At 37.0% G+C, this 26,986-nt stretch overlaps 1 protein-coding gene across 3 annotated transcripts in view; it reads right to left on the bottom strand.

Annotated features, from left to right (window-relative positions):
• The window catches only part of ARHGAP32 (Rho GTPase activating protein 32), a 278,666-nt gene that overhangs the window by 79,026 nt on the left and 172,654 nt on the right, over positions 1-26,986 (bottom strand). For all 3 annotated transcript variants that reach the window (XM_069470686.1, XM_069470684.1, XM_069470685.1), the window contains 4 exons: positions 17,496-17,633; positions 15,041-15,133; positions 14,070-14,192; positions 12,444-12,521 (listed from right to left, as the gene is read on the bottom strand). In XM_069470686.1, coding sequence (XP_069326787.1) covers positions 12,444-12,521; positions 14,070-14,192; positions 15,041-15,133; positions 17,496-17,633 — 432 coding nt within the window. The remainder of the gene's footprint in view (positions 1-12,443; positions 12,522-14,069; positions 14,193-15,040; positions 15,134-17,495; positions 17,634-26,986) is intronic.

Genomic DNA, 26,986 nt, shown 5'->3' with positions numbered 1-26,986 from the left:
AGAGTTGAGGGAATGAATAAGACAGCATGGGACAAAGAACATAGAATGAGAAGGCCGTCCAACACCAAACTTCAGAGGTCTAGTAGAGAAGGGTGCCCTGGCAAAGGACACTGAGAAGGCAAGATGAACTTTTAAGAGTGTCGTGTCAAATCAGCCAAGAGAAGAAAGTGTCAGGAAAAGGGAAATCAAATACCGATAAGAGTTTAAGAGGAGTAATGAAGTATCCATTTTTTCATTAAGCCAGTGACTACGATCAATAAAAGAAGAAAAGAAGGATAAAGGGTTTAAGAATTTATTTGTGATAGATGAATATAATGATGGCTCTAGAATCTAGACTAGATAAGGAAAGTGAAGGCAGGAAGTGGGTGATAGGCGAAAACTGAAGGGAACAATGGAATGATAATATTGAGCATAATATTGAGCACTGAGCATAATTGTTTACCATACAGTAAGTAACTGAGGAGACTGAATTTCTTTTCCCCATTAGTGCAATGAAATATCAAATTAGACAAAATAGATTATAGTTGCTTTAAAATTTTAATTAATTTGCCTCACCTTTTCACCCTGGAAGGAATAAGAAGAAGATAGAGAAGGTATTGTAAGTTGAAGGACACAGAGATAAAAAGACATAAGAGTAGAAAAGAGCAACCTGTGCAATGAGGGGAGAAATGATAGTTAAATTAGGCCAGAACATCTCTATTTTTATAAAATAGAGTAGTGGAAAATAAGACTGCAAAATGAGAATAAAGTCAGAGATTATGGATGGTCTTTTATGTTACCACAAGAACTTTGAAGTTTGTTCTGTAGGAAATGAAAGTGACGAATTCTGAGCAGAAGAGAAGGGCCGGAACAGGTATGCTATAGGAAGAAAACTCTAGTAGCAATGTATACGTTTCAAGATGGAAGGAAGGGAGGAAGATAAGCAAGACATGACTTTAGGAATTTGCAAAAATAGAACAGGAAAGACATAATAAAAAACCTATAATATGAAAATGGCATGAAGAATATGAATATAAAAGACATAAGTGGAAAAGACAGAAACTGTCAACTGGATTGGATGCACGAACAAAGTTAAGTCACAGATGCCTCTGCAGTTTTTTTTTCCACCTTTATTGAGGTATAATTGACAAACAATAAACTGCACATATCTAAAATGTACATTTTGATAAAGTCTTACACGTACCATGAAACTATCACCACAATCAAGATTATGAATGTATTCATCAATCCCAGAGTTTCCTTGTATCTTTGTAATGCCTGCTTCCCCCCACTACTCTCCTCCCATCCCTGCTCCCCAGGCAACCACTGATCTACTTTCTATCATTATACATTACTTTGCATTTCCTAGACTTTTATATGATTGCATCACTCAGAATGGACTCTTTGTTGTCTGTCTGCCTTCATGCATCATAATTATTTTGAGGATCATTCATGTTGCTATAGGTATCAACAGTCCATTCCTTTTTATTCCTAAGTAATATTTCATTGTATGGATTACCACCATTTGTCTATCCATTAATCTGCTGTTGACAGATACTAGGTTGTTTTCAGTTTTCGACTATTAAGCTGCTACGAGCATTCACATACGAGTTTTCAAATGGACACAGGTTTTTTTTCTCTTGGGTAAGTACCTACAAGTGGAATGGCTAGATCAGGTATTAAGTATACAGAAAATCCTCACTTAACATCCCCTTTGGTAGGTTCTTGGAAACTGCAACTTTAAATGAACTGACATACTGCATGTCTGCAGTATGAACTTAACTCATTTGTATCAATTAGCCTATGGTAAAACTGGTTTCATTATATAGTATGTCATTTCACTTAAATTCATAGTTTCCAAGAATATAGTTTCCAACGATGTTAAGTGAGGACTTACTGTATGTTTAACTTAAGAAACTGCCATACTGTTTTCCAAATTGGTTGTGGCATCTTACATTCCCAGCAGCCCTGTATGAGAGGTTCCAATTCCTCCACATCTTTGCCATTCTAATAAGTATGACGCAATATATCATTGTTGTTTTAACTTGCATTTCTCTACTGACTATTGATGTTTTTTATTTTTATTTTTTCAGCTTATTAAGGGGGTACAAAAGTTCAGGTTATATATATTGCCCATGCCCCCCCCCCAATGTTGAATATCTCTTTATGTGTTTATTTATCATTCATATAGCTTTTGGTAATGTGTCTGTTCCAATCTTTGCCTATTTTTTAAATCGAGTTCTGTTTCCTTATTGAGTTTGAGTTTTGAGAGATTTTTGGTGTTTGTTTGTTTGAGACAGAGTCTCACTGTGTAGCCCCAGCTAAAGTGTAGTGGCATCATCATAGCTCCCAGCAACCTGAAACTCCTGGTTTCAAGTAATCCTCCTGCCTCAGCCTACCGAGTAGCTGGGACCACAGCGGTGCACCACCACTCCCAGTGCGAGCTCTTTGTATGTTCTGGATACAAGTCCTTTGTCAGATATAATCATTTTAAGTATTTTCTCCCAATCTGTGATTTGTGTTTTATTCTCTTAACATCTTTCAAAGAGCAGAAACTTTATTTATACATTTTGATGAAATTCAACTTACCATTTTTATGAATTCTTCTTTTGATGTTACATTTAAGAAATCTTTGCCTAATCCAAAGTCACAAAGTTTTCCCCTATGTTTTCTCCTAGAACTTTTATAGTTTATGCTTTACATTTAGGTATATGTCCATTTTGGGTTAATTTTGCAGATGCTGCAAGAAATAAAGTTTATTTTGGAGATATATGATATCCAATTGTTCCACTGCCATTTGTAAAATAGACCATGTTTCTTCACTGAATTGACTTTGGAATCTTGTTGAAAATCAGTCGTCCATGTATGTATGGATCTATTTTAGGACTCTTTTGTGTTCCACTGATCTAATCTATCTTTCCACCAATACTACACTCTGTTGATACTGTAGCTTTATAATAAATTTTCAATTATTGTTATTTCTCCAACTTTTTCTTTTTCAAATTTGTTTTGACTATTCTAGGTCCTTTGCATCTCCATACAAATTAATCCATCAATTTCTACACAGAGTTTGCTGGGATTTTGATTCAGATCAATTTGGGAAGAAATGACATCTTAACAATATAAACTCTTCCAAACCATAAACACAGGATATCTCCCCACTTATTTGGGTCATCTTTAATTTCTCTCAGTCTTGTTTTATAGTTTTCAGTATACAGATCGTTCACATCTTTTTTCAGATATATCCATAAGTATTTCATATTTTTGATGCTATTATAAATGGGTTTTATATTTTATGACTAATGTTAATGCTGCTGGTCTGTGGATTACATTTAGAGTAACAAGGTCCTCATGTAATTGCCCCAAGTATTTATATTTAAATACATATTGTATATTTTAAATACATAAATTACTTTCTTTTTATTTCTCCTTCATATTATATGTGAATATTTATATTGATTTTTTTGAAATTCTGTATTAATGTAGGTAGGTCTATTATTTTTAAATTTCATTTCAGAATCATAATTATGAATGGATTTTAGAACTAAAGAGAGGGTATAGGGCTTGATGAGATTAAGAACTATTGCCCTAAGCCATTCTGTCAATAATTTCCATGAAACTGAATGTTTAAGCATCACCTGCTAAGACATATTCTGATGTCATAAATTAACAAAATGCTATCAAGTGGCAAATTTATCTCTAAACATCAATGACAATTGCTAACAGCACTAATAAGAAAAATAAGAACAGCAGCAACAAATAAAGAAAATAAATTAAGAAAATTTACACATTTCTGTGATCCAAAGTGGGGAACAAGTATAAAATTGACTCACCATGTCTGTGTTCTGGTCTTGGCTATACCACGTACTTACTGTCTTTGTGAAACAGAACAATTTATCTCAATTCCTTTGTCTCTAGATTTCTATCATTTTAAAATGACAGTTTAGAACCAGATGGTCCACTATCAGCTTTCCTACTATAGAAATCTATGATTCATACAAGTAAACACTTAAGAGCCACTACTGTTCATTAAATTACTACTATGATCTGTTGTTTGCCCAAAATGCCTATGTTTCAATCTAAGCTCTGCACTAGACAGCAGAATAACAATAGGCTAGCTGTTTAACCTATAGTGCTTTAGTTTCTTCATCTGTAAAATGAGATAATAATGGTACCTTTTTCATAGAGTTGTAAGAATTAAAGGTGAATGAAAAACAATTTGAACAGCAGACATAAGAAGTATTCAAGAAATCTCAGCAAATACTTTTATCTGCAGTACCACAGGTCTTATATAAGCAGATAAATTGCCTTCCTTCATTAAACTACTATAGGGTACAAGGTTTCTGAATAGCTGCCCTTTGGGATAAAGAAGACTTTTCTGGAAATAAATTATTTGGAATCACATTAAACTCTTGAGGTAAGAAAACTTTTATTGTCTAACAACCACTTCTCTGATATTTATGCACAAAAACAAAACATTCTGGGCTAACTATGAAAAAACAAAACAGCTGATCCTTGGTCATCTTATGGAGAACTAATAGAACATGAGCTGTATAAAATTTTGTCACTCTCTAAATGTGATTTTATCCAGTAGATGAACCACAGCCCAAATGTGTTACAAAGGGAGATTTCTCTGGGAGGAGGAACAGAACAATTGCTTAACCATGCTTTATTGCTCTTTTTATCTGTGCACAGGATAAACAACGGGAGGCTGATCTGCGGTTCTCACATTTTGTGCATAAGAATCTCTTGAAAAACTTGTTAACATTCAGACTTCTGACTCCATCCCCTGAGATTCTGAGGATCAATATCCAGTTTTAACACATTTCTCAGGCCACTGTTGCTAGTCAGTCCCAGAAAAAGCTCTGAGAAACACTGTACTAAGCAAATAATCCTCAAAGATACATGCTATATTTGTGTAATGCCTTTTACCTAAGAAAGCAAGGCTCTCCAGGCCTCACCCCACATTTCCAACAATAGTCTACAGACAGGAATACAAATCTGATAATAATGCCAGTTAGTTTTTTAAAAGAAAAAGAAAAAAGCAGAGTTGTTTTTTTTTTTTTTCCTGAAGTACATTATATGATGAAACACCTCAGAAAACAAAGATAAAAGATTGAATATACTCCTTAGGTGACAAATAAAAAACACAGATTTCAGAATTTCAAATTACTGTAGTTAATATAATTTCACACTTCCTACTCCCAGAAGTTTAAGAAAAGAAAGAGAGTCATGGTATAATTTAAATACATGGATGAACTTATCCTTCTGTTCCCACAGCTAAATTATGGTCCGGGCTGGTGCATTACACGGACTAGAACTCAGCACAACGCTGATCTTCACCAACTACCAGCTGACTGCAGAGTTTACCTACAGCAACACGGATAAAAATACAGTCAGTCTCACATCCTACCCGCAATTACTAAAATAAAATTTTGGGGCTTAGGCCCTGGGATTTGATATTTTTAACATGTTCTCCAGTGATTCTTACATGCACTAAAGTTTGAGAATCAGCGGGAAAGGGGAAGTAAAAAGAATTATTGGTAACCAAATAATGAAGATAGCACTACAGCATCCTTAAGTATATTCAGTAAATGCTATTCCTTGGACTCGATTTTTTGGACTACTAAACACCTATTAGGATGGCTAAAAATTTTTTAAAACTGACAATTATCAAATGCTGGTGAGTTTGCTGAACAACAGAAACTCTCATTTATTGCTGGTAAGAACACAAAATGAGATAGCCACTTTAGAAGACAGTGTGGTGGTTTCTTACAAAACTAAGCATACTCTTACTATATGATCCAGCAATTGCGTTCCTTGCTACTTACTCTAAGGACTTCAAAACTTATGTCCACAAAAAACCTGCACAAGATGTTTATAGCAGCTTTATTCATAACTGCCAAAACATGGAAGCAATCAAGATGTCCTTCAGTGTGTGAATGAATGAACTGTGGTATATTTACAACACCAAATATTATTAATAGATAGTGATAAAAAAGGAGCTATCAAGTCATGGAAAGACATGGAGGAATGTTAGAAGTATATTGCTAAGTAAAAGAAGACAATCAGAAAAGGTTACATACTATATGATTCCAACTATATGACATTTTAGAAAAGGCAAAACTATGGAGACAGTATAACATCAGTGGTGATGCAGGGCTCGAGGGGAGGGGCGATGAACACGTGAAGCACAGATTTTTAGGGTGGTGAAACTATTCAGTATGAAACTGTGATGGTGGATACCTGTCATTACGTGTATGTCAAAACCCATCCAATGTATAACACCAAGAGTGAAACTTATTATAAAAGATGGGCGTTAGTTAATAATAGCATATCAATATTGGTTCACCAGTTATAAAAAAAAAAAAGCAAGCCTCAAAATCATTTCAACCGTTGTGGGGTAGGATTTGAAACTATTTTTATCTATGTGATTCTGGCCCAGGTTTTTCCTCAGATCACTCTTGGACCAACAGTGCTTACTCAGAGCTGTAGGTAAACTCAGCTAATCAGCTGATTGTTGGTAATGATCAACATTTTGCTGCTTCTGTTCAATGCACTATAAAGCAAGATGTGAATGACATGGGAAACTGGGGAGAGGGGTATTACATAAACCCGTGAACTATCTGCTCAATCATTTGGCAAATCTAAAACTGTACTAAAAATCAGGTCTATTAGATTATTTTTTAAAATAATAATAAATTAAAACAACGTTACAACACAGCAACTATACAGCACCAGTTCACAGCAATATTAAGTTAAGGAAAGGTCTCTCCACTGAGATCTGTACCCTGTGACGCCCTGACAGCTGGCCAGAAAGTAAACAACACACACACACACACACACACACACACACGACCTTGACAAAAGAAAAAGTGGAATACACGTAACACAACATAAACACATCAAGCTGAGTAGAGCTGCAAATGCAGATGCACAGGGCCCAGGTACTGACAAATGTTTCAGAAAGCTTTCCAGCAGTGCTCGAGAGAGTGTGACACCTCAGCTGACTTGGCCTCCACTGCAGGAAGCAGTGGCCCACATCCTTGCTCCCCTTCTCTCACTCTCCTGAGAGTGATATGCACTAAATGATGACAATCCCCAGAAAACCACTCTCCTGGCCACACCAATGCCTAGATGAGCCTCTTGTCTCCTCTACACTACACTAGGGAAGCCAGCCTGCATCTCTGTGCTTCCTCCTCTGTGGTCTGCTGACAGAGCCCAGTTTACAGAGTCCACGTGTGACCAGAGCCAGTCAAGCCAGCTCACCAAGGTTCACGCTATTCCATACCTGGCTAAACTGCCTGGTTCCACAGACAGAAGCATCAACAGGTCATGTGCACATCTCCTCAGCAGTCACACACAAGACTGTGCTCCAGTGTCACTCCTTCAGGAAGCTCTCCTAGACCTCCCAGTGACTCCTGGTGGGTCCTGAACCTCCCCACTCACTGGAGAGATGCTGAACCAAGTACCAAGGCCTGCTAGTCTTCTACGCCCTGCCTGCCCTTGGCCTGGGAACCAGCCTGGCTCAGGCAGGCCCTGCTCTTTATCACGTCTGTGTCAGAGTGTGCCCAAGGAGCCTTCAGACCAGGCCTAAAGGTGGCCCAACCCTCCTTTCCAACCAGGACTGTTGGCACCTATTACGGGCTGAATTGTGTCTCCCCAAAATCCATATGTTGAATTCCTAACCCCTAATACCTCAGAGTGTGACTACAGTCATCCCTCAGCATACTCAGGGGACTGATTCCAGGACTCCTGCATAAACCGATATTGGCACACACTCAAGTGCCTCAGTCAGTGCTGCAGAACTTGCATATTCCAAAAGCCGTATATTCGGGTTTTGCATCCCACAAATACTATGTCTTCCACCCATGATTAACTGAAAAAATCCACAGATAAGTGAATCTGCACAATTCAAACCCATGCTGTTCAAGGATCAACTATATATTTAGAGATAGGGCTTTTAAAACAGAAGTAATTAGGTTAAATGAGGTCATATGGGTGGGCCTTAATCTAACCTGACTGGTGTCCTTATAAGAGGAGGAGGGTGGGACACAGAAAACCACAAACACAGAGGCCATGTAAGGACACAGTGGAAAGGCAGCCATCTACAAGCCAAGGAGACAGAAAGACCTCAGAAGAAACCAAACCTCTAGCTTCCAGAATTGTGAGAAAATAAATTCTGTTATTTCAAGATACCTAGTTTGTGTTGTTTTGTTATGGTAGCCCTAGCAAACTAACATAGAACCTAACAGACAACTGAAAGAATAAATGAACCTTACAAATAGCCATGCCCAATAAAGGGAAAAAAATCTCTCTTACACACACACACACACACTATATGAGATTATTTGCATTCTGAATTTGTATCACCCACCTATATCAGAATACACAAAGTATAGAAATTCATATATAATTTAGAGAAATTTTAAAATCTAAATATTATCCTTCTAAAAGGAGTTACATAAAAATGCCCTTATAAAGAACATGTTTCTCTAATAATTTTTAGAGTATTAATTGACTTTTAAAAATTCAAATATTAGAAAAGCTTTGATATAATATATCCACAACATAAGGGAAGAAGGTCCAGTGGTAACATAAACTAGTGGTTTTCAGCTCTGCTGAGGTCCCTCTGGGTTGCTGTAGGAGGCCTCAGGGAAGCCAGCCAGGCAGGCTCTGTGGGGTGCAGGGCCCAGTGTGCCTGACTTGAACCAATCACGGCAGCTCCACTGTTACCTTTTCTCATATTGAGACTCTGTGCAAGATTGTTTGATTATTAATTCTACTGGGTTAAGAAAAATTATAAAAACTACTGGACTAAGATATTATTCCAGTTATTTCAAACTGGAACATCAGGATATAAAAAGAACTCTGGGACCGGGCAGGGTGGTGCATGCCTGTAGTCCCAGCTACTCGGGAAGGAGGCAAGAGGATCACTTGAGCCCAGGAGTTTGAGGTTGCTGTGAGCTACGATGATGCCACTGCCCTCTAGCCTGGGCAACAGAGTGAGACACTGTCTCAAAAAAAAAAAAAAAGAAAAAGAGCTCTGATTTACGCTTATCATATATATGGACAATTCTAATTTATCTCCCTCACTCAATAGAATATCTGAGGAGGGGCACATGCTTAAAATTCAAAAATACCTAAGATGGGCAGGGAACATCGTGAGGAGCCTGAATAGTTTTTCCCTGGCAAACAATTTATTAATCATCACATAAAAACATAACACACAGTAACAGCTATGTTTCTACCAGTAAACATGTTCACTTTGCAGTCCACAGTTGGTTAATATTTACTACATTCCTTGCTGGTTGGGAAGGAAAGATGTTCCTTTCTATAGTGTAGAAAACTGTGATGGAGAAAGTTAATAATCTGAGAGTGAATGTAGAAATCATGTTTAGTGTTCTTTAGGCAACGGGGAAACAGCACACCTGGATTTGAGTCCCTACTCCAATAACTTACTGATTTAGCATTCTGGCTGTCTTCTCAAACAGTCTGTCTTCTTTCCACAACAATGGGGGTAATAACTACTTAGAAGTTTGTGACATTAAATTAAAGAAAACACTGCATGTGAAGTGCTGAGATGTACTTTGCAGGTAACAGATGCTCAACACCTCTCCCCTGTCACACTTCCCTGGCAATTAGCCACGTGCACTCTTAGCGTGTAGGAACAAGGAATGGTGAATGGTGTGAACGTTCCTTAAAATACTGGAGTCCTTTATAAAAAGTTTTGACTGTGATATTTAAAGATTCACTCCTGGCTGTATGGACCTCCACTGCCCCACACAGACACAAACACATCACTCCTCTACTCACAGGCACACTCCAACATCACTTACGGAGACTCGCCTGCCTTTCTAAGACCAATCAAGATGAAAAATAGCGTTCCTGTAGGAACAATTTTTCATTATCAATTACAAATTAATCCGTGAAGTTAAAAAATTTGTTTTTATTTTAAATAATTGGCTTGGAAATAAATTTTAACTAGCTTTAGACTAGTTAACTTATATTAACTTTGAAAAAAATAGTTTTAGGCCGGGCGCGGTGGCTCACGCCTGTAATCCTAGCACTCTGGGAGGCCGAGGTGGGCGGATTGTTTGAGCTCAGGAGTTCGAGACCAGCCTGAGCAAGAGCGAGACCCCACCTCTACTAAAAATAGAAAGAAATTATATGGACAGCTAAAAATATATAGAGAAAAAATTAGCCGGGCATGGTGGCACATGCCTGTAGTCCCAGCTACTCGGGAGGCTGAGACAGGAGGATCGCTTGAGCTCAGGAGTTTGAGGTTGCTGTGAGCTAGGCTGACGCCACGGCACTCACTCTAGCCTGGGCAACAGAGTGAGACTCTGTCTCAAAAAAAAAAAAAAAAGAAAAGAAAAAAATAGTTTTAGACAATTTGTGTGAGTCTCAATAAAACAGGAATATAAATCTATACCTAGAATAGAATTAGTACTCAATAAATGTTTACACAAAAAAGGGAAAACCTATTACTATTTTTATAATCATAGAATTAAAATGTCAAGAAGGAATAGAGAGGTTATAAGTGGAGCCCTCTGATTTTAAAAAGAGACTGAAGTCCAAAGAAAGCAAATGACTTTCTAAAGTTATATAAGAAAGTTAGTAGTAGTTGGCAAGACCAAAATATAACTGTCACTTCAAAGCCAAATTTATTTTTTGGTTATCTTTGAAACCCTGAGGTCTATAATTCATTTCCATTAACATGGAGAATTGACCCTTTGATGGGAAAATAGATAATCCCAGTCTTCTGTTTAGTTTTATATTTAATCAAAAGCACCTATTATTCACAGCAGTTAAGAAATCAGAGCACAGATGGAGGACCCCAAAAGTACAAAGAAGGAAAGTTGTAATATAATTTTTCTGTACTTATTCTCCAAATTAAATTGCTATAGGTGCTTTTATAATAGAGAAAGGATAAAATTAAATTTGTAAAATAAAAAACAGAATTATTTACATTTAAGAATCTACATTTATTGATCAAAAATTATACATCAGGCCTGGTCTAAGTACTTTGCATTTTTATCCTTATACATTTAATCTTCATGACAACCCTGTGAGGTAAAGAATAGTCCTGCAATCCCCATTTTACAAATGGGGAAACTGAGGTACGGAGAGTTATACGATATGTCCAAGATAACCCAGACAATGTGGCACCAGAATCCACACTCTTAACCACCATGCTGTACTGTTTTAAATTATATTAAAAAGCTAATAATTTGTTTTTGTTTAAAATGTACTTAAAGTTCAAAATGTTTATGTAATAGTTACCAAATTTCTAACTATACAGCATGTGCATGTTATTTATGTAGCATTTAAGTAACACTTTTCTAAGTAGAACACAAAAAAACCATAGACTATATATTAAGGATACAATTTTAAGGCATTTTCACAGGCTCCTCTATGGATAGTTCTCAAAGATAAAAGAAAACCCATCTATTCTATGGAAATTGGTGCTGACACAATCTAAAAGATGCCATTATCAGGTCTCAATTTTTTTTTAGCTATATAGCAGTCCCCTCTTATCCACAGGGGATATGTTCCAAGACCCCAGTGGATGCCTAAAATTGTGATAGTACTGAATCCTAAATATACTTAGTTTTCCCCTATGCATACATGCCTATGATAGAGTTTAATTATACATTAACACAATAAGAGATTAACAACAACTAATAATGAAATAAAACAATTACGTAAAATAATGGTTACTTGAACACAAGCACTGCAATACCTCGACAGTTGATCTGATAACTAGGAGGGCTACTAAGTGACTACCAGGCAGGTGGCGTCTACATAATGGATACACTGGACAAAGGATGATTCACGTCCTGAGTGGGATAGTGCGAGATTTCATCATGCTACTCAGAATGGCATGCAATTTAACATTTATGAACTGCTTATTTCTGGAATTTTCCATTTAATGTTTTCAGACTGCAGCTGACCTTGGGTCACTGAAGCCTTGGAAAGCAAAATCTCAATTTAAGGGGTGGGGAGGACTACTGTATATGGAAAAAAGAAATGAAACTGCTTTAGATTCTGCTGTTGTTCTGCAATTCATACTAAGTTTACATTAACAGTTACAGTACATTTTTATAGCAAAATATTAATCAAACTGATAATTCTGGAGAGAAAATATATGTGAATCATGATTTAAAGCCAATGTTAAATGCAAAGCAGAGTGACAGGCTTGACAATCTAAAAGTGATCATCAGATTGGAGACTCTATTCACATTTTGGTTATACTACAATTTAAAGATGAATAACAAGATAAAAAACAACCACCGTAGTGACTAGAAAAGGGAATCCAAGTCTAATATCATTATCATCATCTACATTTTTCTATCATTGCAGACAAAAAGTCCATTGCCAATGCATCCTGTAAACAGAAGTATTAAACATAAAGAAAAGTGTTCTTTGAACTTTTCAACACCTAATTTTTTGTTGCCTACCTGAAATCCATGTTTGCCTCTCCACCATGTGCTTAACACTTTTGGGGGCATGTCAATGACCGAAACAATGTCTCCCACCTAGGAGAACCAAAATTGTAAATGGTTTTAGTTAAATTTTAAACCAACTGTTATATCTAGAATTTAAATCTCAACTACAAAAGAGTAAAGGACTATTTTATGCTGTGGCTGATAATCTGTAGAAAAACATACCACTTCTTTTAAAAAATAATGTTATCATTTGTTAAGGACAGGTCTACAAAAAGTTAAGCAGCACAAAGACTATAATCCAATTAACACATGTGCAGTCACTTCAGAAAGCCAGATTTACAGCACAAGATTTTTTATTGTTAGGCATCATACCATTATCACTTCTGTTAAAATACTCTGTTACTGTTGTCACTGCAAGTGATCAGATTCACTTATAAAGTTTTAAAATCATATTTAGAACAATGACAGCTTCTATTAATAAGACATTCAGTGAGCGCTTACCATGTGCCAAGCTCTATATTGAACTCTTGACATATCTATTTTACTTAATCATATAGAAAAAAGCCTAAGATGAGTATGCTTAGTAAGTGTAAAATCTGATGAGAACTACACCTGCTTTCAATAGATGGTACAACGGAACATTTTCACTTAAGAACTAATTTTCTTCACTGCAAAAGACAAACTAGTGAGTTTGTATAAACTTGTACAAATTCATAAACATAAAAATTACAATAGTTTTAATAATACATTCAATACAAGTTATATTCTTCAATTAAAATAAGTGCTGATATCTATGATAAAACATACATAAGTACCTCAGAGCAATGTTACTAACATACACTATATCACTTTAGGAATTTCTCTTTGCTTATTCACAACTGATCTTCCATGTCATGAATAAGCGATTTTCATAAAGCCATATTTGTTAATACATGGCATCATTCAAGACCTACATTTCTTTCTCTACAGAACCTAAAAGTTTAGTTTGAGAACAGGTCAGATTCTATACAGTAAAAATTTATATTGTTATTTCTTAAATTGAATAATTGTCAGCATTTTTTTTCTCTCTTCAGCTAATACATATTTTTAGGGGAAGAAACTTAATTCCCTTACTTTTGTACTTGATAGCAAGAAATGTTCATTTCACCTTTCATCTATTCTTTAACTCAATCTTTCAACAAACATTTTTAAATAAGTACCATTGGGTATCATTGTTTTCAGGTACTAAAAATACAAAAACAAAAAAGAAACAGACCTTGCTTTCAAGAAACTCACTGAGACAAACAGGAGAACACTAAAAATTAAACGTAATAAGTAATATGTCAGAGATAAGTCAAGAGAACAGTTCAGAATGACATTCAATCCATGTTTTGGGGGAGTATGTGTTTGCATGAAGTGAGGAGAGGCAGATCAAGGATGACTTCCTAGAAGAAACGGGAGATGTTTAGGCTCAGTTTTCAAGGATGAATATAATCATTTAAATAAAAATAGAGGACGTTCCAGGCTGAAAGATAAAGGACTACGGAAAAACCTGGTGCTTTCAGGTTTTTTTAATTAAAGAAATGATTAAAACAGTTAAAGATGAAGCTGGAACGGTAGCAGGGACCAATTAACAAATAGAACTCTTTGGTTATGTACCTCTAAAGTCAATTCATCAGGGGCTCGAGCAGTGTACCTCTTGATAACATGGGCAGCACCAACAGCAGGAGTGTTAATGGATGATTCCTCATGAACTAAAAGGTGATTTCCCTTATTATCAATCTGCAACAAAGAAAATGTATTATGAGATGGTTAAAGACATGGGGCTTGCAAATGTTTCTTTGGCTACCCATAAAAGACAATTCAATTTAATTGAGAGAGACAATAACCCAAGGAGTCTTAAAAAAAAAAAAAATAACTAAATTACCATTTATTGGGTAGTTAATATATGCCAGTCACTGTGCTGTGCATATAACATATATGACTAAATTTAATCCTCATAACTCTAAAAGAATACTTATCATGATTTAAAGGTGAAAATGCTGATGTTGAAAGATATTGTATAATTTATAAGACAGCAAATAAGTTTTCAAGGATCACATGGCCAGTAATGTAAAAGCTAAGATCTCAATGCAAGCTGGCCTGGCTCATAGTTTATATTCTTTTCCACTTTCCACCTTGGCCTTCCCAATTTCTGCTGGAAGGAGAAAATAATATAACTCTATATAGGCAAATTAAAAATATTTAATATATTTACTGGACAATGTTTCACTCAATACTTAAATAAGACCCTTTAAAGGGTTTTCTTTTGTTCATAAATAATTTAAATTACTAAGTCAATGGAAAAAATATATATACACTTTGTTAAAGGTATACATTAATATACTAAACACTAAAACAACAGGTATTGTTGAGAGTCATAAAAATATTTCATATATTAAAATTAGTTTCCTGTATTACCAAAGGAAGATTTGAGAGGAAAATGATTTCCTATATCTTCCCCAGAAGATGAGAATATACTCAACTTCTTTGATTGCTGAAACTCAATACCTATCAAAATTAAGTTAATATTAAAATTCTAAATAGACAATTTAAAAATACACTTTCATTAAAGGTGAATTAGGTTATACCTCCATCCAGGTAAGGGCAGGCCCACAATTGATCTTGTTGCCAGCAATAGCTGAAAGGCGTGACAGGTAAGCCATAAGCATCTGAGTGACTGACTAAAAAGAAAAAGATTCAGTGTGACTCAGAGGAAACATACTACAGTCTCTGGTTCTCCAATATAAATTAGTTGTTTCGGGGGGGGGGGGGCGGGTAAGAAATCTACAGATCTTTAGTCCTTTTAATAGTAAGGACTCTTCAAAGAGGCTTACCACTAACTATGGACATCGTAACTCAGCCCCTGTCTCATGTAGGCCTGAAACTTTTCACCTCTTATTCTCAACGGTCATACTATTCTATGGCTTCTAATGTTATCACAGTCTCTATTTTTGGATTGAAAATACAAAGAAACAATTACAGCAGATCCATATTTGGCTTTTCTCCCTAGCTTTCCCCTGCTACTCTGAAACTCTTTTCCCCAAGACCCATTTATCATCCATGAACATGGAAGTGGCAGGAGCTGCCATAATCATACAGGATCCTACACCATGGTTCGGCTGACTGGTCCAGGAATGTGACCAATATTAGCTGGACCAATCAAGAATTAATCCAGGAATTAGGAATTGTGATACAAATTCTAGCTCAATCTCGCTGTTCCCTTAAAAGGAGATGAAAACCTGGAACCTATTAGTAGTAGCCATGCTTTGAGATAACGTGGGAGAGAAACAGGCAAAGATGGGAAGAGACTTCTGGGTTTTCTATACTGCAAAGGAATCTGTGATTTTAAGACATTCCTGAGACCCTGAAGCAGTGTCAGTTCCTGCATGACTTTGCCCTACCTACTTAATTGCCTTGGAATTAATTATAGATTTAAAATGACTTCTCCTTAGGACTTGAAGATATTCCTGGACACTTTTCAAGCATCCATTGTAGCGCAGGAGGGTTCTAATGCCAATATAATTCTTGCTCTTTTGAGAAATCTGCTTTTTGCTCTCTGGATACTTTTAGAATTTTCTGTTTGGGCATTTTGAAATTTCACTACATTGTTTCTAGGGATGCGTCTTTTCACTCATTGTAATGTTAGCAATTTATGGATTGCTTTCTTTAACCCTAGGGAATTTTTATATTACTTTTTAATTACTTCCTTGCAGCTACTCTCTCCTTCTATTAATATAAGTCCCATTAATAGAAACTTCTCTGAACCCATTTTCCATGAATCCCACTATTCTCTCACAACTTTTTAACTTTCTGTCCCTTTTAGGAGTTGTAATCTTATAAATCAGCGGTCCCCAACCTTGTGCCACCAGGGACTGGTTTCATGGAAGACAGTTTTTCCACTGACTGGCGGGGATGGGGAGGTGGGGTGGGGAAGCAGAGCTCAGGCGGTGATGCGAGCAATGGGGAGCAGCTATAAACACAGATGAAGTTTCCCTTGCTTGCCTGCTGCTCAATTTCTGCTGTGCCACTCCCCCCCATGCCCTAAGTTTCATGGAACACAAGTTTTCCACTGACCGATTGTGGGGGAGGAGGCATAGAGCTTTGCTACCTGGTCCCTAACAGGCCATGGACCAGTACTGGTCTGTGGCCCAGGGGTTGGGGACCACAGTTATAAATGACTCGATCTTCCAACTCACTAATTCTCTCTTCAGTTGGGTACATTCTGCATGTAGTTCAGTTATTCAGGTTTGCTATTATTAAAATTAAGTAATCATATTTTAATTTCTAAGATCTCTGATTATTTCATTTTATAAAAATCTGCTCTCGTTTCAGGGATGTGATAGCTTCACTTTCCATCACTTTGAAAGGTCTTCTGTTTGTTCTTCTCAGTTATTTTGTTTATTCAATTTTTGTTTTGTAAGATTGCTAGTTCACCTATTTTTTGCAGTCTTCTTTTACGTGTGTTTTAGGCTACATTTTCTCTCCCCAATAAATATTAACCCACCTACTTTTAAAGATTCCTCACAATTTTTGATTCCCTGATGGTACTTTTTGTTTTCTAACGCTATAAAGAATCTCTTCTCTTTTTAAATTTTTAAAAATCTTTTATATTTGTACTAGAAATTTTTAGCAGGAATGGACACATTAGGTAGGTACACACAGCCTGCCACCATAAAATAATCAAAGAGCATTGTTTTAATATGGATTTCTTTGATATTAGTGAAATCAAAATTTTTCCACATTTTTGCTTCCATATTTTATATCCTCTCTGAAGAATTATTTGCTCATATATATTGCCTATTTACTATATATTATGGTATGAGTTTTTTCCCCCTTGTAAAATTATACACAACCTACTTTAATTCTAAACATTCTACAGAGCATTACTAATTTCCCAGTTAGGAAACAGTTAAGTAATCCCACAAACAATCCTGAGTGCTCAATGTAAGCTTTTATTTAGTATACAGACAAAAATTTCTGCTAATTTATATATGGTGACTACTTTTGTACTAAATGTACCATAGAAAGGTATTAAATGCTTACCTCTGGACTGTCCTTCAGGGTGTCAGAACGGGGAAGCTCTGAGAGTTGAGAAAATCGTCGGTCATAAATACATAGATGAAGATGTTTATCAAGTACCCGAAAATCTTCATAACTTCTTTTAACAATCCAACTTTTGCCCTTTTGGTAGGAAAAAAAAAATACTCATATAATTCATCTCTATTGGGAAATGCTTATGCATCACAGGCCTTATTCTATAAGGGTATTTTACTCATGAGAGTTTACATTTTCTAAAGAGAAGTTTCTATTAACTTGATAGTAAACAGTTAAACTTCAAAACACTCTAGTGAGTTATATCACATTAAAAGGTCAATAATGTAAAATAAGATAGAACTTTCCATTAATACTTTTCCTACTGCTGGTCAAAGTCCACTGCCTCTCTTTCAGAACAGAAATGCTTGATGGTTAAGACAGCAAGTGACTTTAATGTACAAAAAACCCATAAAATAACTTTGGGTAGGAGAATATTACCTAAAATTACAGAAAAATAAAAATCAGGTTATTAGTTATCATCAACATTTTCTGTGACTGAGACTAGAAATATACTCAAAATCAAAACTGCTTAAGTCCTCCTCTATAAGCATTTGATATACATATAATATCCAGAACCCATCTGCTCTCTCCACCTCTCAGACTTTCTTACCTTCTTTGCCCAATCTCATGAGCTCATTTTTTTAAAAAGATCACAGTCATAGAGCATATTTATTAGACAATGTCTTCTCATTTTCTCTTGACTATTGCTTCTTATTCAGTCCTATAGCCTTCAGTAAGGAACATCACCATTTCTTACTTGGAATATTGCTAATGTGCTTTGCTTTTTTTTTTTTAATTTCAGAATATTATGGGGGTACAAATGCTTTACTTACATAAGTTGCTTTTGAACCATTTGAGTCAAAATGTGCCCATCCCCCAAATAGTGTGCATTGTACCCGTTAGGTGTGAATTTATCCAACCCCCCCCTTCCCCCTCCCCATGCCTTGCCTTTGAACTCCATCCCTCTCCACCCCGAATAAAAAAACAAAGCTTACTGTCACACTAAAAAACAAAAACCTTCAAAAGCTCCTGTGGTCAGTAATGATGAGCAGATCCTGACTGTGTATCATATAGTTTTCCAATTTAATCTAATTTTATACGGAGGCTTTCAGCTCATAAAAATCTGGAGGGTTTGGGAGAAAAAAACCTTCAGAGCAACCATCTCAGAATTGAAGGAAACCTTTTTAGTGTATCTTTTCTCCATTTGCCCCAGCCAACTGGAGTAGAAGCAGTAGGTATCACTTCATGGGAGGGTGCTGATTTCTAACCATAGGTGTGTCAAAAACTAACATGGTAAACTTGTATAATCTCACTTTGGACTGTAATCCTCCATCCCATAGATGAAAAGCAACACCAGCTCCCTCTTTCAGAGGGTTGTAAGAATGAAAGAAGAGAAGAGATGTGGCCAAGATTTTTAAAGAATAGTGTCCTAGCTCCTATTCTAAAAGATCTAATTCACTAAGTTTGGAATGAGATTCAACTAATTTTATGTTGAGACTGAATTGAGAACCATGGGTCCATAGGATTAAGTCCAAATATATTTGCATATATCACAGCTTTCATCACCTGGGCCTTGCCTAAAATTCCAGACTGATGTCACTCGCTACTCCTTAGTGCCCTTTTTTCACTTCCAGTTATGATGAATGACTTGCATTTATTCAATTCATGAGCTTACTGTTCCTTTTCTTGCCTCCCTGATTTTGTAATTGCTGTTCTATCACAGAAAGTCTTTTCCTCCCCCATCTTTACCCAAGCAAACTTCTTTGTTTTCTCAGTTCTACCACTACCTTACCACCCCAAAGCATTCCTGAATGACCAGAGGGGATTTAATACTTTTTCCTTTGGGCTGGCAAAAAAATAAAATAGAAAAATAAAGAACAACAGTGAAAAGAAAAAAAGAAAAGGAAAGGAAAGGAAGGCAGACTTCTTATCACATAGTTACAATTATTTTTTCTTTGACATTTAAGTACATTTTTATGCAACACTTCAAACATCAGAAATGTACAAAAACAAAAATTTAAAACATACGTATTATCCATCACAGAGATGAAACAGATGTTAAATTTTTTTTTGTTTCAAAGCTCTGAATTTTTTTAAAGCAGCAATCATTACAGATATAAAGTCCATTCTCTCTCCTATTCCCTTTCTAAAAGACTAGAGTTGATGCATCATGAATGTATGCATGTTTTTTATAACTTTACTATATATGCATATATCCATAAACAACATATTATTTTAAGTTTTTATATAAATTATATAATTCACATCCTGGTCTGGAACAGTCCACTCATGCCTGCAATCCCAGCACTTTGGGAGGCCAAGGCAGAAGGATCACTTGAGGCTGGGAGTTTGAGAATACCGTGGGCAACACAGTGAGACTTCCATCTCTTAAAAAAAAAAAAATTATCTGGGCATGGTGGCACATGCCTGTGGTGCCACCTACTCCTGAAGCTGAAACAGGACGATCACCTGAGCGCAGCAATTCAAGGTTACAGTGAACTATAATCAGGCCACTGTACTCCAGCCTGGGTGATAGAGCAAGACCCTCTCTCTTAAATAAAAACAAACAAACAAACAAAAAAACCACGTTCTTTTGGAACTTGCAGTTTCCACTCAATATCATGTAATATCATGTTGAGATTTATCCATGTTAATATTCTGTAACTGCTGAAGTGCACTCTACTGCAGGAATAAATCCCAGTTTATTTTTTCATTTCCCAGTGGAAGGAAAGCAGGTATTTTGTACTTTGCATTATCGCATGCTGTGCTGCAATGAGTATGCTTACCTCAAATCTTGTCCTGCCCATCCGTGAGAGACTGTCCATAACAGCTACCTGAAAGTGGAACTTCCAGGTCATAATGCACGAGCATCGTCAACCGTATTTCAAATTTGCCAAACTGGTCTCCAAATGGTAATATCAATTTATTCACCCAATAGTAGTATGTAAGAATTCCCTCTTCCCCCAAATCCTTGCCAATACTTGGCATCATGAGAATTCACAGCACTGCCAACTAGACAGATATGAAATTGTATCTTCTTTTTGGTTTGCATTTCCTTGATTATCAATGAAGCTTAGCATCTTTTCAAATATTATTGATTGTTCAGATTTTTTGTGTGAATTGCCTATTCCTGCCAAAATCCTGTTCAATTTCTCCATTACAATGATGATTTTTACTTATTGATTTATAGAATGTTTGTTTGCTTGGTTACTGATATATTGGAAAAATCATCTCATACTGACATGTATTGTAAACATTTGATCCAAGTCCCCTCAGTTTACAGTGTCTTATCAAAGAGAAGTAACATTAAAATTTTATTTCCTTCTTATGAATCTAATCACAGATTAGGTAGTGTGCTCAAAATTTCACATAGGTATGTGAAAGAATAAGGATGAAAATAAGAATCCAATAAAATAATTTAAATTTTCATCTGAACAAGAAGGCCTTACTGCCATCACCTATAGTATTTTAAATTCATCCATTCTATCTTCTGATTTGGGTTTGGCCAATAGTGTTTTTAAAAATTGTATTTGAATACCTTTAGGTATGGTATAGAAAGCTCTAATTTGCCCAAGTCATTACCACACCAAGACATTTTTCTTAATTTACATTATGTGTATAGATCCTGAAGATATTTAGACTCACCAACTCCTGAAAGAGTGGAACAGCTAAAAGCTTGGCTCTAAGATCACAGTGACCCAATTATGAATCCTATTTAATAGTTATGTAAGAATTAAATCAAATAAAGTAATATAAAGTACTTAGTAGTACCAGGCAAAAAGAAATAGCTTAATACATGCTAGTTATCACTGCATTTTATAAATCTGGAGAACTTATTCTGGGCTGAGCCTATCAGAATTATGAAACAATGCTTCCAAACTACTTCTCAGGGTATTTAGTAAAACAAACAACTGGTCACCAAATGCTCAACAACTCAAAAGAAAAAAGAACATTCTTATCAATTATTTTTCAGTGCCTTTGGATTTCAAACCGATAAAAGTTAATACATGTAAACATGTAAAGGAAGTAAAAATTTTCCAGTAGGTAAAAAATAGTAATTTTTCTTAGTTTGCCTTTATTGATTTAATCAAGCTAAACACATGATTTCTCATTTCTTGATCACTTTTATTTCTTCTTTTATGAAAAATCTACTCACATCTTTTCCAAATTTTCTGTTCAGCACATTACTGTCATATACTTATCAAATGACAGTATAAATTACATGTCTAATCAAACTCTTTGAGGAAACTATTAGCCCTTTGAGAGCTATAACCTACTTAGGGAGTTACAGTCAACAAAATTCCTTGAATGTATACTGCTGTGATTCATTAAATGGTTTTTTACGCTGCAATAGTAAACTTTTCTACTTAAAAGAAGTCAAAAAGAAATTGGTTGTTCTTAAATGGGATTATATCAAGCTAAAAAGCTTCTGCACAGCAAAGGAAACAATTAACAGAGTGAAGAGACAACCTACAGATTGAAAAAAAAGGCATCTAAGGACTTAATACCAAATATATAAAAAATTCAAGGAATCCTATAAGAAAAATAAACCAATTAACTTGATGAATCAAATGGGCAAAGCATCTGAATAGACATTTCTCAGAAAACAATACAAATGACCAACAGACATTATGAAAAAATACTCAACATCACTAATCATTAGGGAAATGCAAATTAAAACTACAATGACATATCATCTCACACATGTCAGAATGGCCATTATCAAAAGATGAAAGATAACAAGTATTGGCAAGGATGCGGAGAAAAGGGACCCTTATACACTGTTGGTGGGAATATAAATTGGTACACCCATTTTAGAAAACTACATGGAGGTTCTCAAGAAACTAAAAACAGAATTACCATATGATTCAACAATCTCACATCTGCGTATATACCCTAAGAACTTGAAATCAGTATGTCAAAGTGCTATGAGCACTCCCATGTTCACTGCAGTATTATTTACAATATCCTAGCTATGGAATGAACCTAAGCATCCATCAGTATATGAATGGATAAATAAAATGTGGTATATATACACAATAGGACACTAGCCTTTAAAAAGAAGAAAATTCGGTCATTTGTGACAACATTGATGAATGAGGACATTATCCTAAATACAATAAGCCAGGCACAGAAAGACAAATACCGCATGATCTCACTAACATGTGTAATCTAAATCAATTGAATTGGTAGATGCAGAGAGTAGAATGGTAGCTACCAGAGGCTAGATGGTGGGGGTCGTTGGGAAATGTTGATAAAATGGTACAAAGTTGCAGTTAGACAGGAAGACTAAATGAGTAAATAGTCATGAAAAAAAAAAATAAGTAAATTCAGAATTCAGTCATAAAAAGAATTGGTTGGTCTTACTTGCTTGGGACATTCTTCCTATTAGAGGTGTTTAAAAAATATTTTTAAAAAGGGGGAGGGAGGCAAGATGGCAGATGAGAAACACCTCCAGGCAGAGTGTCTTTGTAAGAAGGAAAGATTTTAGATGAAAGTGAAAAAAAAAACATCACCATCAAATTGGTTTCACTGATCATCACCTAAGAGCACATTTAGGAATAACATTGATCGGGTGTCGGGCAGATGCTGGGCGGGGGAGGGAATGGGTGTACACATACATAATGAGTGTGATGCACACCATCTAGGGGATGGACACGCTTGAAGTTCTGATTCAGGGGGGAAGGGGGGGCAAGAGCAGTATACGTAACCTAAACTTTCATACCCCCATAATATGCTGAAATAAAAAAAATATATATTTAAAAAAAAAAAGAAAGAAAGAAAGTGAAAAAAACAAACAGGTAGACAAACACAGATCAGATGAGGGTTAGAAGGAAGGGTGCCTGAACCAATGGGAGACTTCACGGGTAAAGGTTGTGGAGCAGAACTAGAAGGACAAAGGCATCGGCAGCGGCTAAACCCTGAGAGGCTTGGAGACCAGTGACAAGGGTAGGTGGAACGATTAAAATTCCCCTCCCTTGCATCTAGAACTGCTGGTGGGCTCCCGAGCGGCAGGAGAGACCAGCCAGCACCAGCCCAGAGACTGCTGCCACCAGTGAGTGGAGAGTCTCTTGCAGACAGGTACTGGGCTCCTAGCTCCCTTAGGACGTGTCCGGCCCCACAGACCCGAGCCAATGGGCAGGCGCCATATTGCTTCATTCTCCCCTTCCCATCCCCTGCTCATGGCTGCTGAGAGACATGATTTAGCCACTAACCAGAAGCATCCACAGGAATGGGACTTTTCCTTCTGGGGCCCTGCAGCAGACTGAGGGGTACTCGGACTATGAGCTTCCTACCCACCAGCTCTCCCCCTAGAGCTGCTTGCCTGGTGACTCCAGCAGAGCAGGGCAAACCCGAAGGCGGAGAGACATTGATCCAGCCAGGTGACTCGAGACTAGCATTCTTCTCCCTGGCATGGTCAGGGACTGATCTCTGGGCCCCGGGGGATAGGACTGCAGGCCAGATCCCGTACACCCTGGTCTACATTGCATTGCGCAGGGGCACAGAAGGGATATTTGGAAACTAGTCTACTGAGGTGCGTGTGCCTTGAGGGGCAGATCAGAGTTGAGTCCTAGCTGCAGCATGGCTCGAGGGCACCCCTCCTCCCACTGGACTGCCACGCTCCCAGCTCAGGCTGTGATCATAGGCAGGGAATCGCCTGGCTTCCATCATAGTCAGGGGGGCTCTGCTGGCCTGAGGTCTTGCCTGCTGGCAGAGGCAAAGGAGAAACCATGGAATAGGGGAGGGCAGAAAGGAGAGAGGCCTGCTCCAGACTGCCAGACTACGGGTCCCAGACAGCCCCACCTCCACATGCATACTTTCTGGTGGAGTGGGGCCATTCAGCCCCTCCCTGGTAGCTTTGCCTAGAAGCAGAGAACAGACTTTTGACCCCTGCTAACAGCATTGGTGGAGCTTGAGGGCAGGCTCACCCAACCCAGACCTGCCCAGCGTCACTCCCCCACTCGCCTCTGCTGAGGTGGAGAATGACACACCTGGAAGTCCCAGGGCCCCACCCACCACCTGGGGCACTAGAGTGCCTCTCCAGAAGAACGAGAGCTGCTTACAGGATCCAAAAACACTGCAGTTTGACTCTCCTGGCAAGCGCCATCTACTGACAAGGAGGTCAATTTGCACACCCTTTTACTGCATTTACTGACTAATCATACAGGGTGTGGTCAAATCTCATCCACAAACACCACCTACTGGCTCAGAGACTAAACTGGGTGGGTCACTATCTAAACCAAAATCTAAAGGTAAGAAGCAACAGCTGCTCCAGATGGGAAGGAATCAGCGTAAGAACTCTGGAAGTAAGAAGACTCAAAGAGAAAGAACATCCCCAAAGGGGAACACAAGCTCTCTAGCAATAGATACCAACCAAAATCAGAACATTGAAGTGACAAAAGAAGAATTTCGAATGTGTATTGTAAGAAAACTCAATGATACGTAAGAAAAAATGGATAAGCAACATGAAGAAACCACAGAAAAAATCCAGGACTTGCAAGAAAAATTCACTAAAGCAATTGGAATGTTAAAGAAAAATCAAACAGAACTTCTGGAAATGAAGAACTTATTCAAGGAATTACAAAACACACAGTGGAAAGCCTCAAGAATAGGGTAGATCAAACAGAATAAGAATGTCAGGGATTGAAGATAACATCTTTCAATTAAATAAGTCAGTCACAGAGATAGAGCAGAGAAATAAAGAGCAAAGCCTACAAGAAATGTGGGATTATGTGAAGAGGCCTAATGTGAGAATCATAGGCATCCCTGAGGGTGAAGAAGAAAATACACAACGGTTGCATAAACTATTTGAGGATATAATGGAGGAATTCCCTGGCCTTTCTAGAAATCTAGATATCCAGGTACAAGAAGCTCAAAGGACTCCTGGGAGATTCATTGCAAACAGGAAGACACCATGACACATAGTCATCAGACTGGCCAAAATAAACACGAAAGAGGCCATCCTACAAGCTGTAAGGTGAAAGAAGCAGGTAACCTACAAAGGAAAACTCATCAGACTAACTGTAGACTTCACAACGGAGACTTTACAAGCCAGAAGAGATTGGGGCCCCATTCTTAGCCTTCTCAAATGGAATAATGCCCAGACTAGAATCCTGTATCCTGAAAAGCTAAGTTTCTTATACAAAAGCAAAATAAAGACCTTCTCAGACAAGCAAAGACTGAGAGAATTCATCAAGACATGATCTGCCTTGCAGGAAGTACTCAGAACTCCCTTACATACGAATCAGCACAACAGACACTAACCAGTGTAAAATCATCCAAAAGCTAAAGGTCACAGGCCAGATACCACAATGACTGAAGAGAGAAAACAAAGCAACAAAGTTCAATTTAATAGGATGCACAGATATCTGCCCCATTTAATAATTCTTTCAATAAACGTGAATGGCTTGAATTGCCCACTAAAGAGACATAGCCTGGCTGAATGGATACATATACGCAAGCCAAGTATCTGCTGTCTTCAGGAAACACACCTAACCTGCAAGGATGCATTCAGACTCAAGGTGAAGGGATGGAAAACAATATTCAATACAAACAGAAGCCAAAAGAAAGCTGGTGTAGCAGTTCTGATATCTGATAACTTAGTCTACAAATCAACAAAAGTAATGAAAGACAAAGACGGTCACTAGATAACGGTGAAGGGTACAGTTCAACAAGAACACATAACAATTTTAAATATTTATGCACCTAACTCAGGTGCACCCAGACTCATAAAGCAAATCCTACTTGATCTAAATAAAATTATAAACAGCAGCACTGTAATAGCCAAAGACTTCAACACCCCTCTGACAGAACAGGTCAGATCCTTCAAACAGATAATAAACAAACAATGGACTTAAACAGAACTCTAGAACAAATGGGCCTGACTGATACTTACAGAACATTCTAACCAAAAACCGTATGTTTTTCTCATCAACTCATGGGACATTATCTAAGACTGACCACATCCTAAGCCACAAAGTAAGTCTCAACAAACTTAAAAAAACAGAAATTACACCATGCATCTTCTCAGACCACAGTAGAATAAAATTTGACATCAACTCCAATAAAAACTCTCATCTCTATACAAATTCATGGAAACTAAACAACCTTCTGGTGAATAATTATTGGGTTAAGGAGTAAATTAAGATGGAAATCAAAAGATTCTTTGAACTAAATGATAAAGGAGACACAAACTATCAAAATCTATGGGACACAGCTAAAGTAGTCCTGAGAGGAAAAATTATATCCATAAATGCCTACATCCAACAGACAGAAAGATCACAAATCAACAGTCTGATGAATCATCTCAAAGAAATGGAGAAGGATGAGCAAACCAACCCCAAACCCAGCAGAAGAAAAGAAGTAACAAAAGATCAGAGCAGAATGAAATGAAATCAGTAACAAAAAAACTATATGGAAGATTAATAAAACAAAAAGTT

This window comes from Eulemur rufifrons, chromosome 6 (genome assembly GCF_041146395.1).
Source record: "Eulemur rufifrons isolate Redbay chromosome 6, OSU_ERuf_1, whole genome shotgun sequence".
In the NCBI taxonomy this organism is placed as follows: domain Eukaryota; kingdom Metazoa; phylum Chordata; class Mammalia; order Primates; family Lemuridae; genus Eulemur; species Eulemur rufifrons.
Note: the sequence above shows the minus strand (reverse complement) of the source record. Positions and strands in the feature narration are given on the sequence as shown.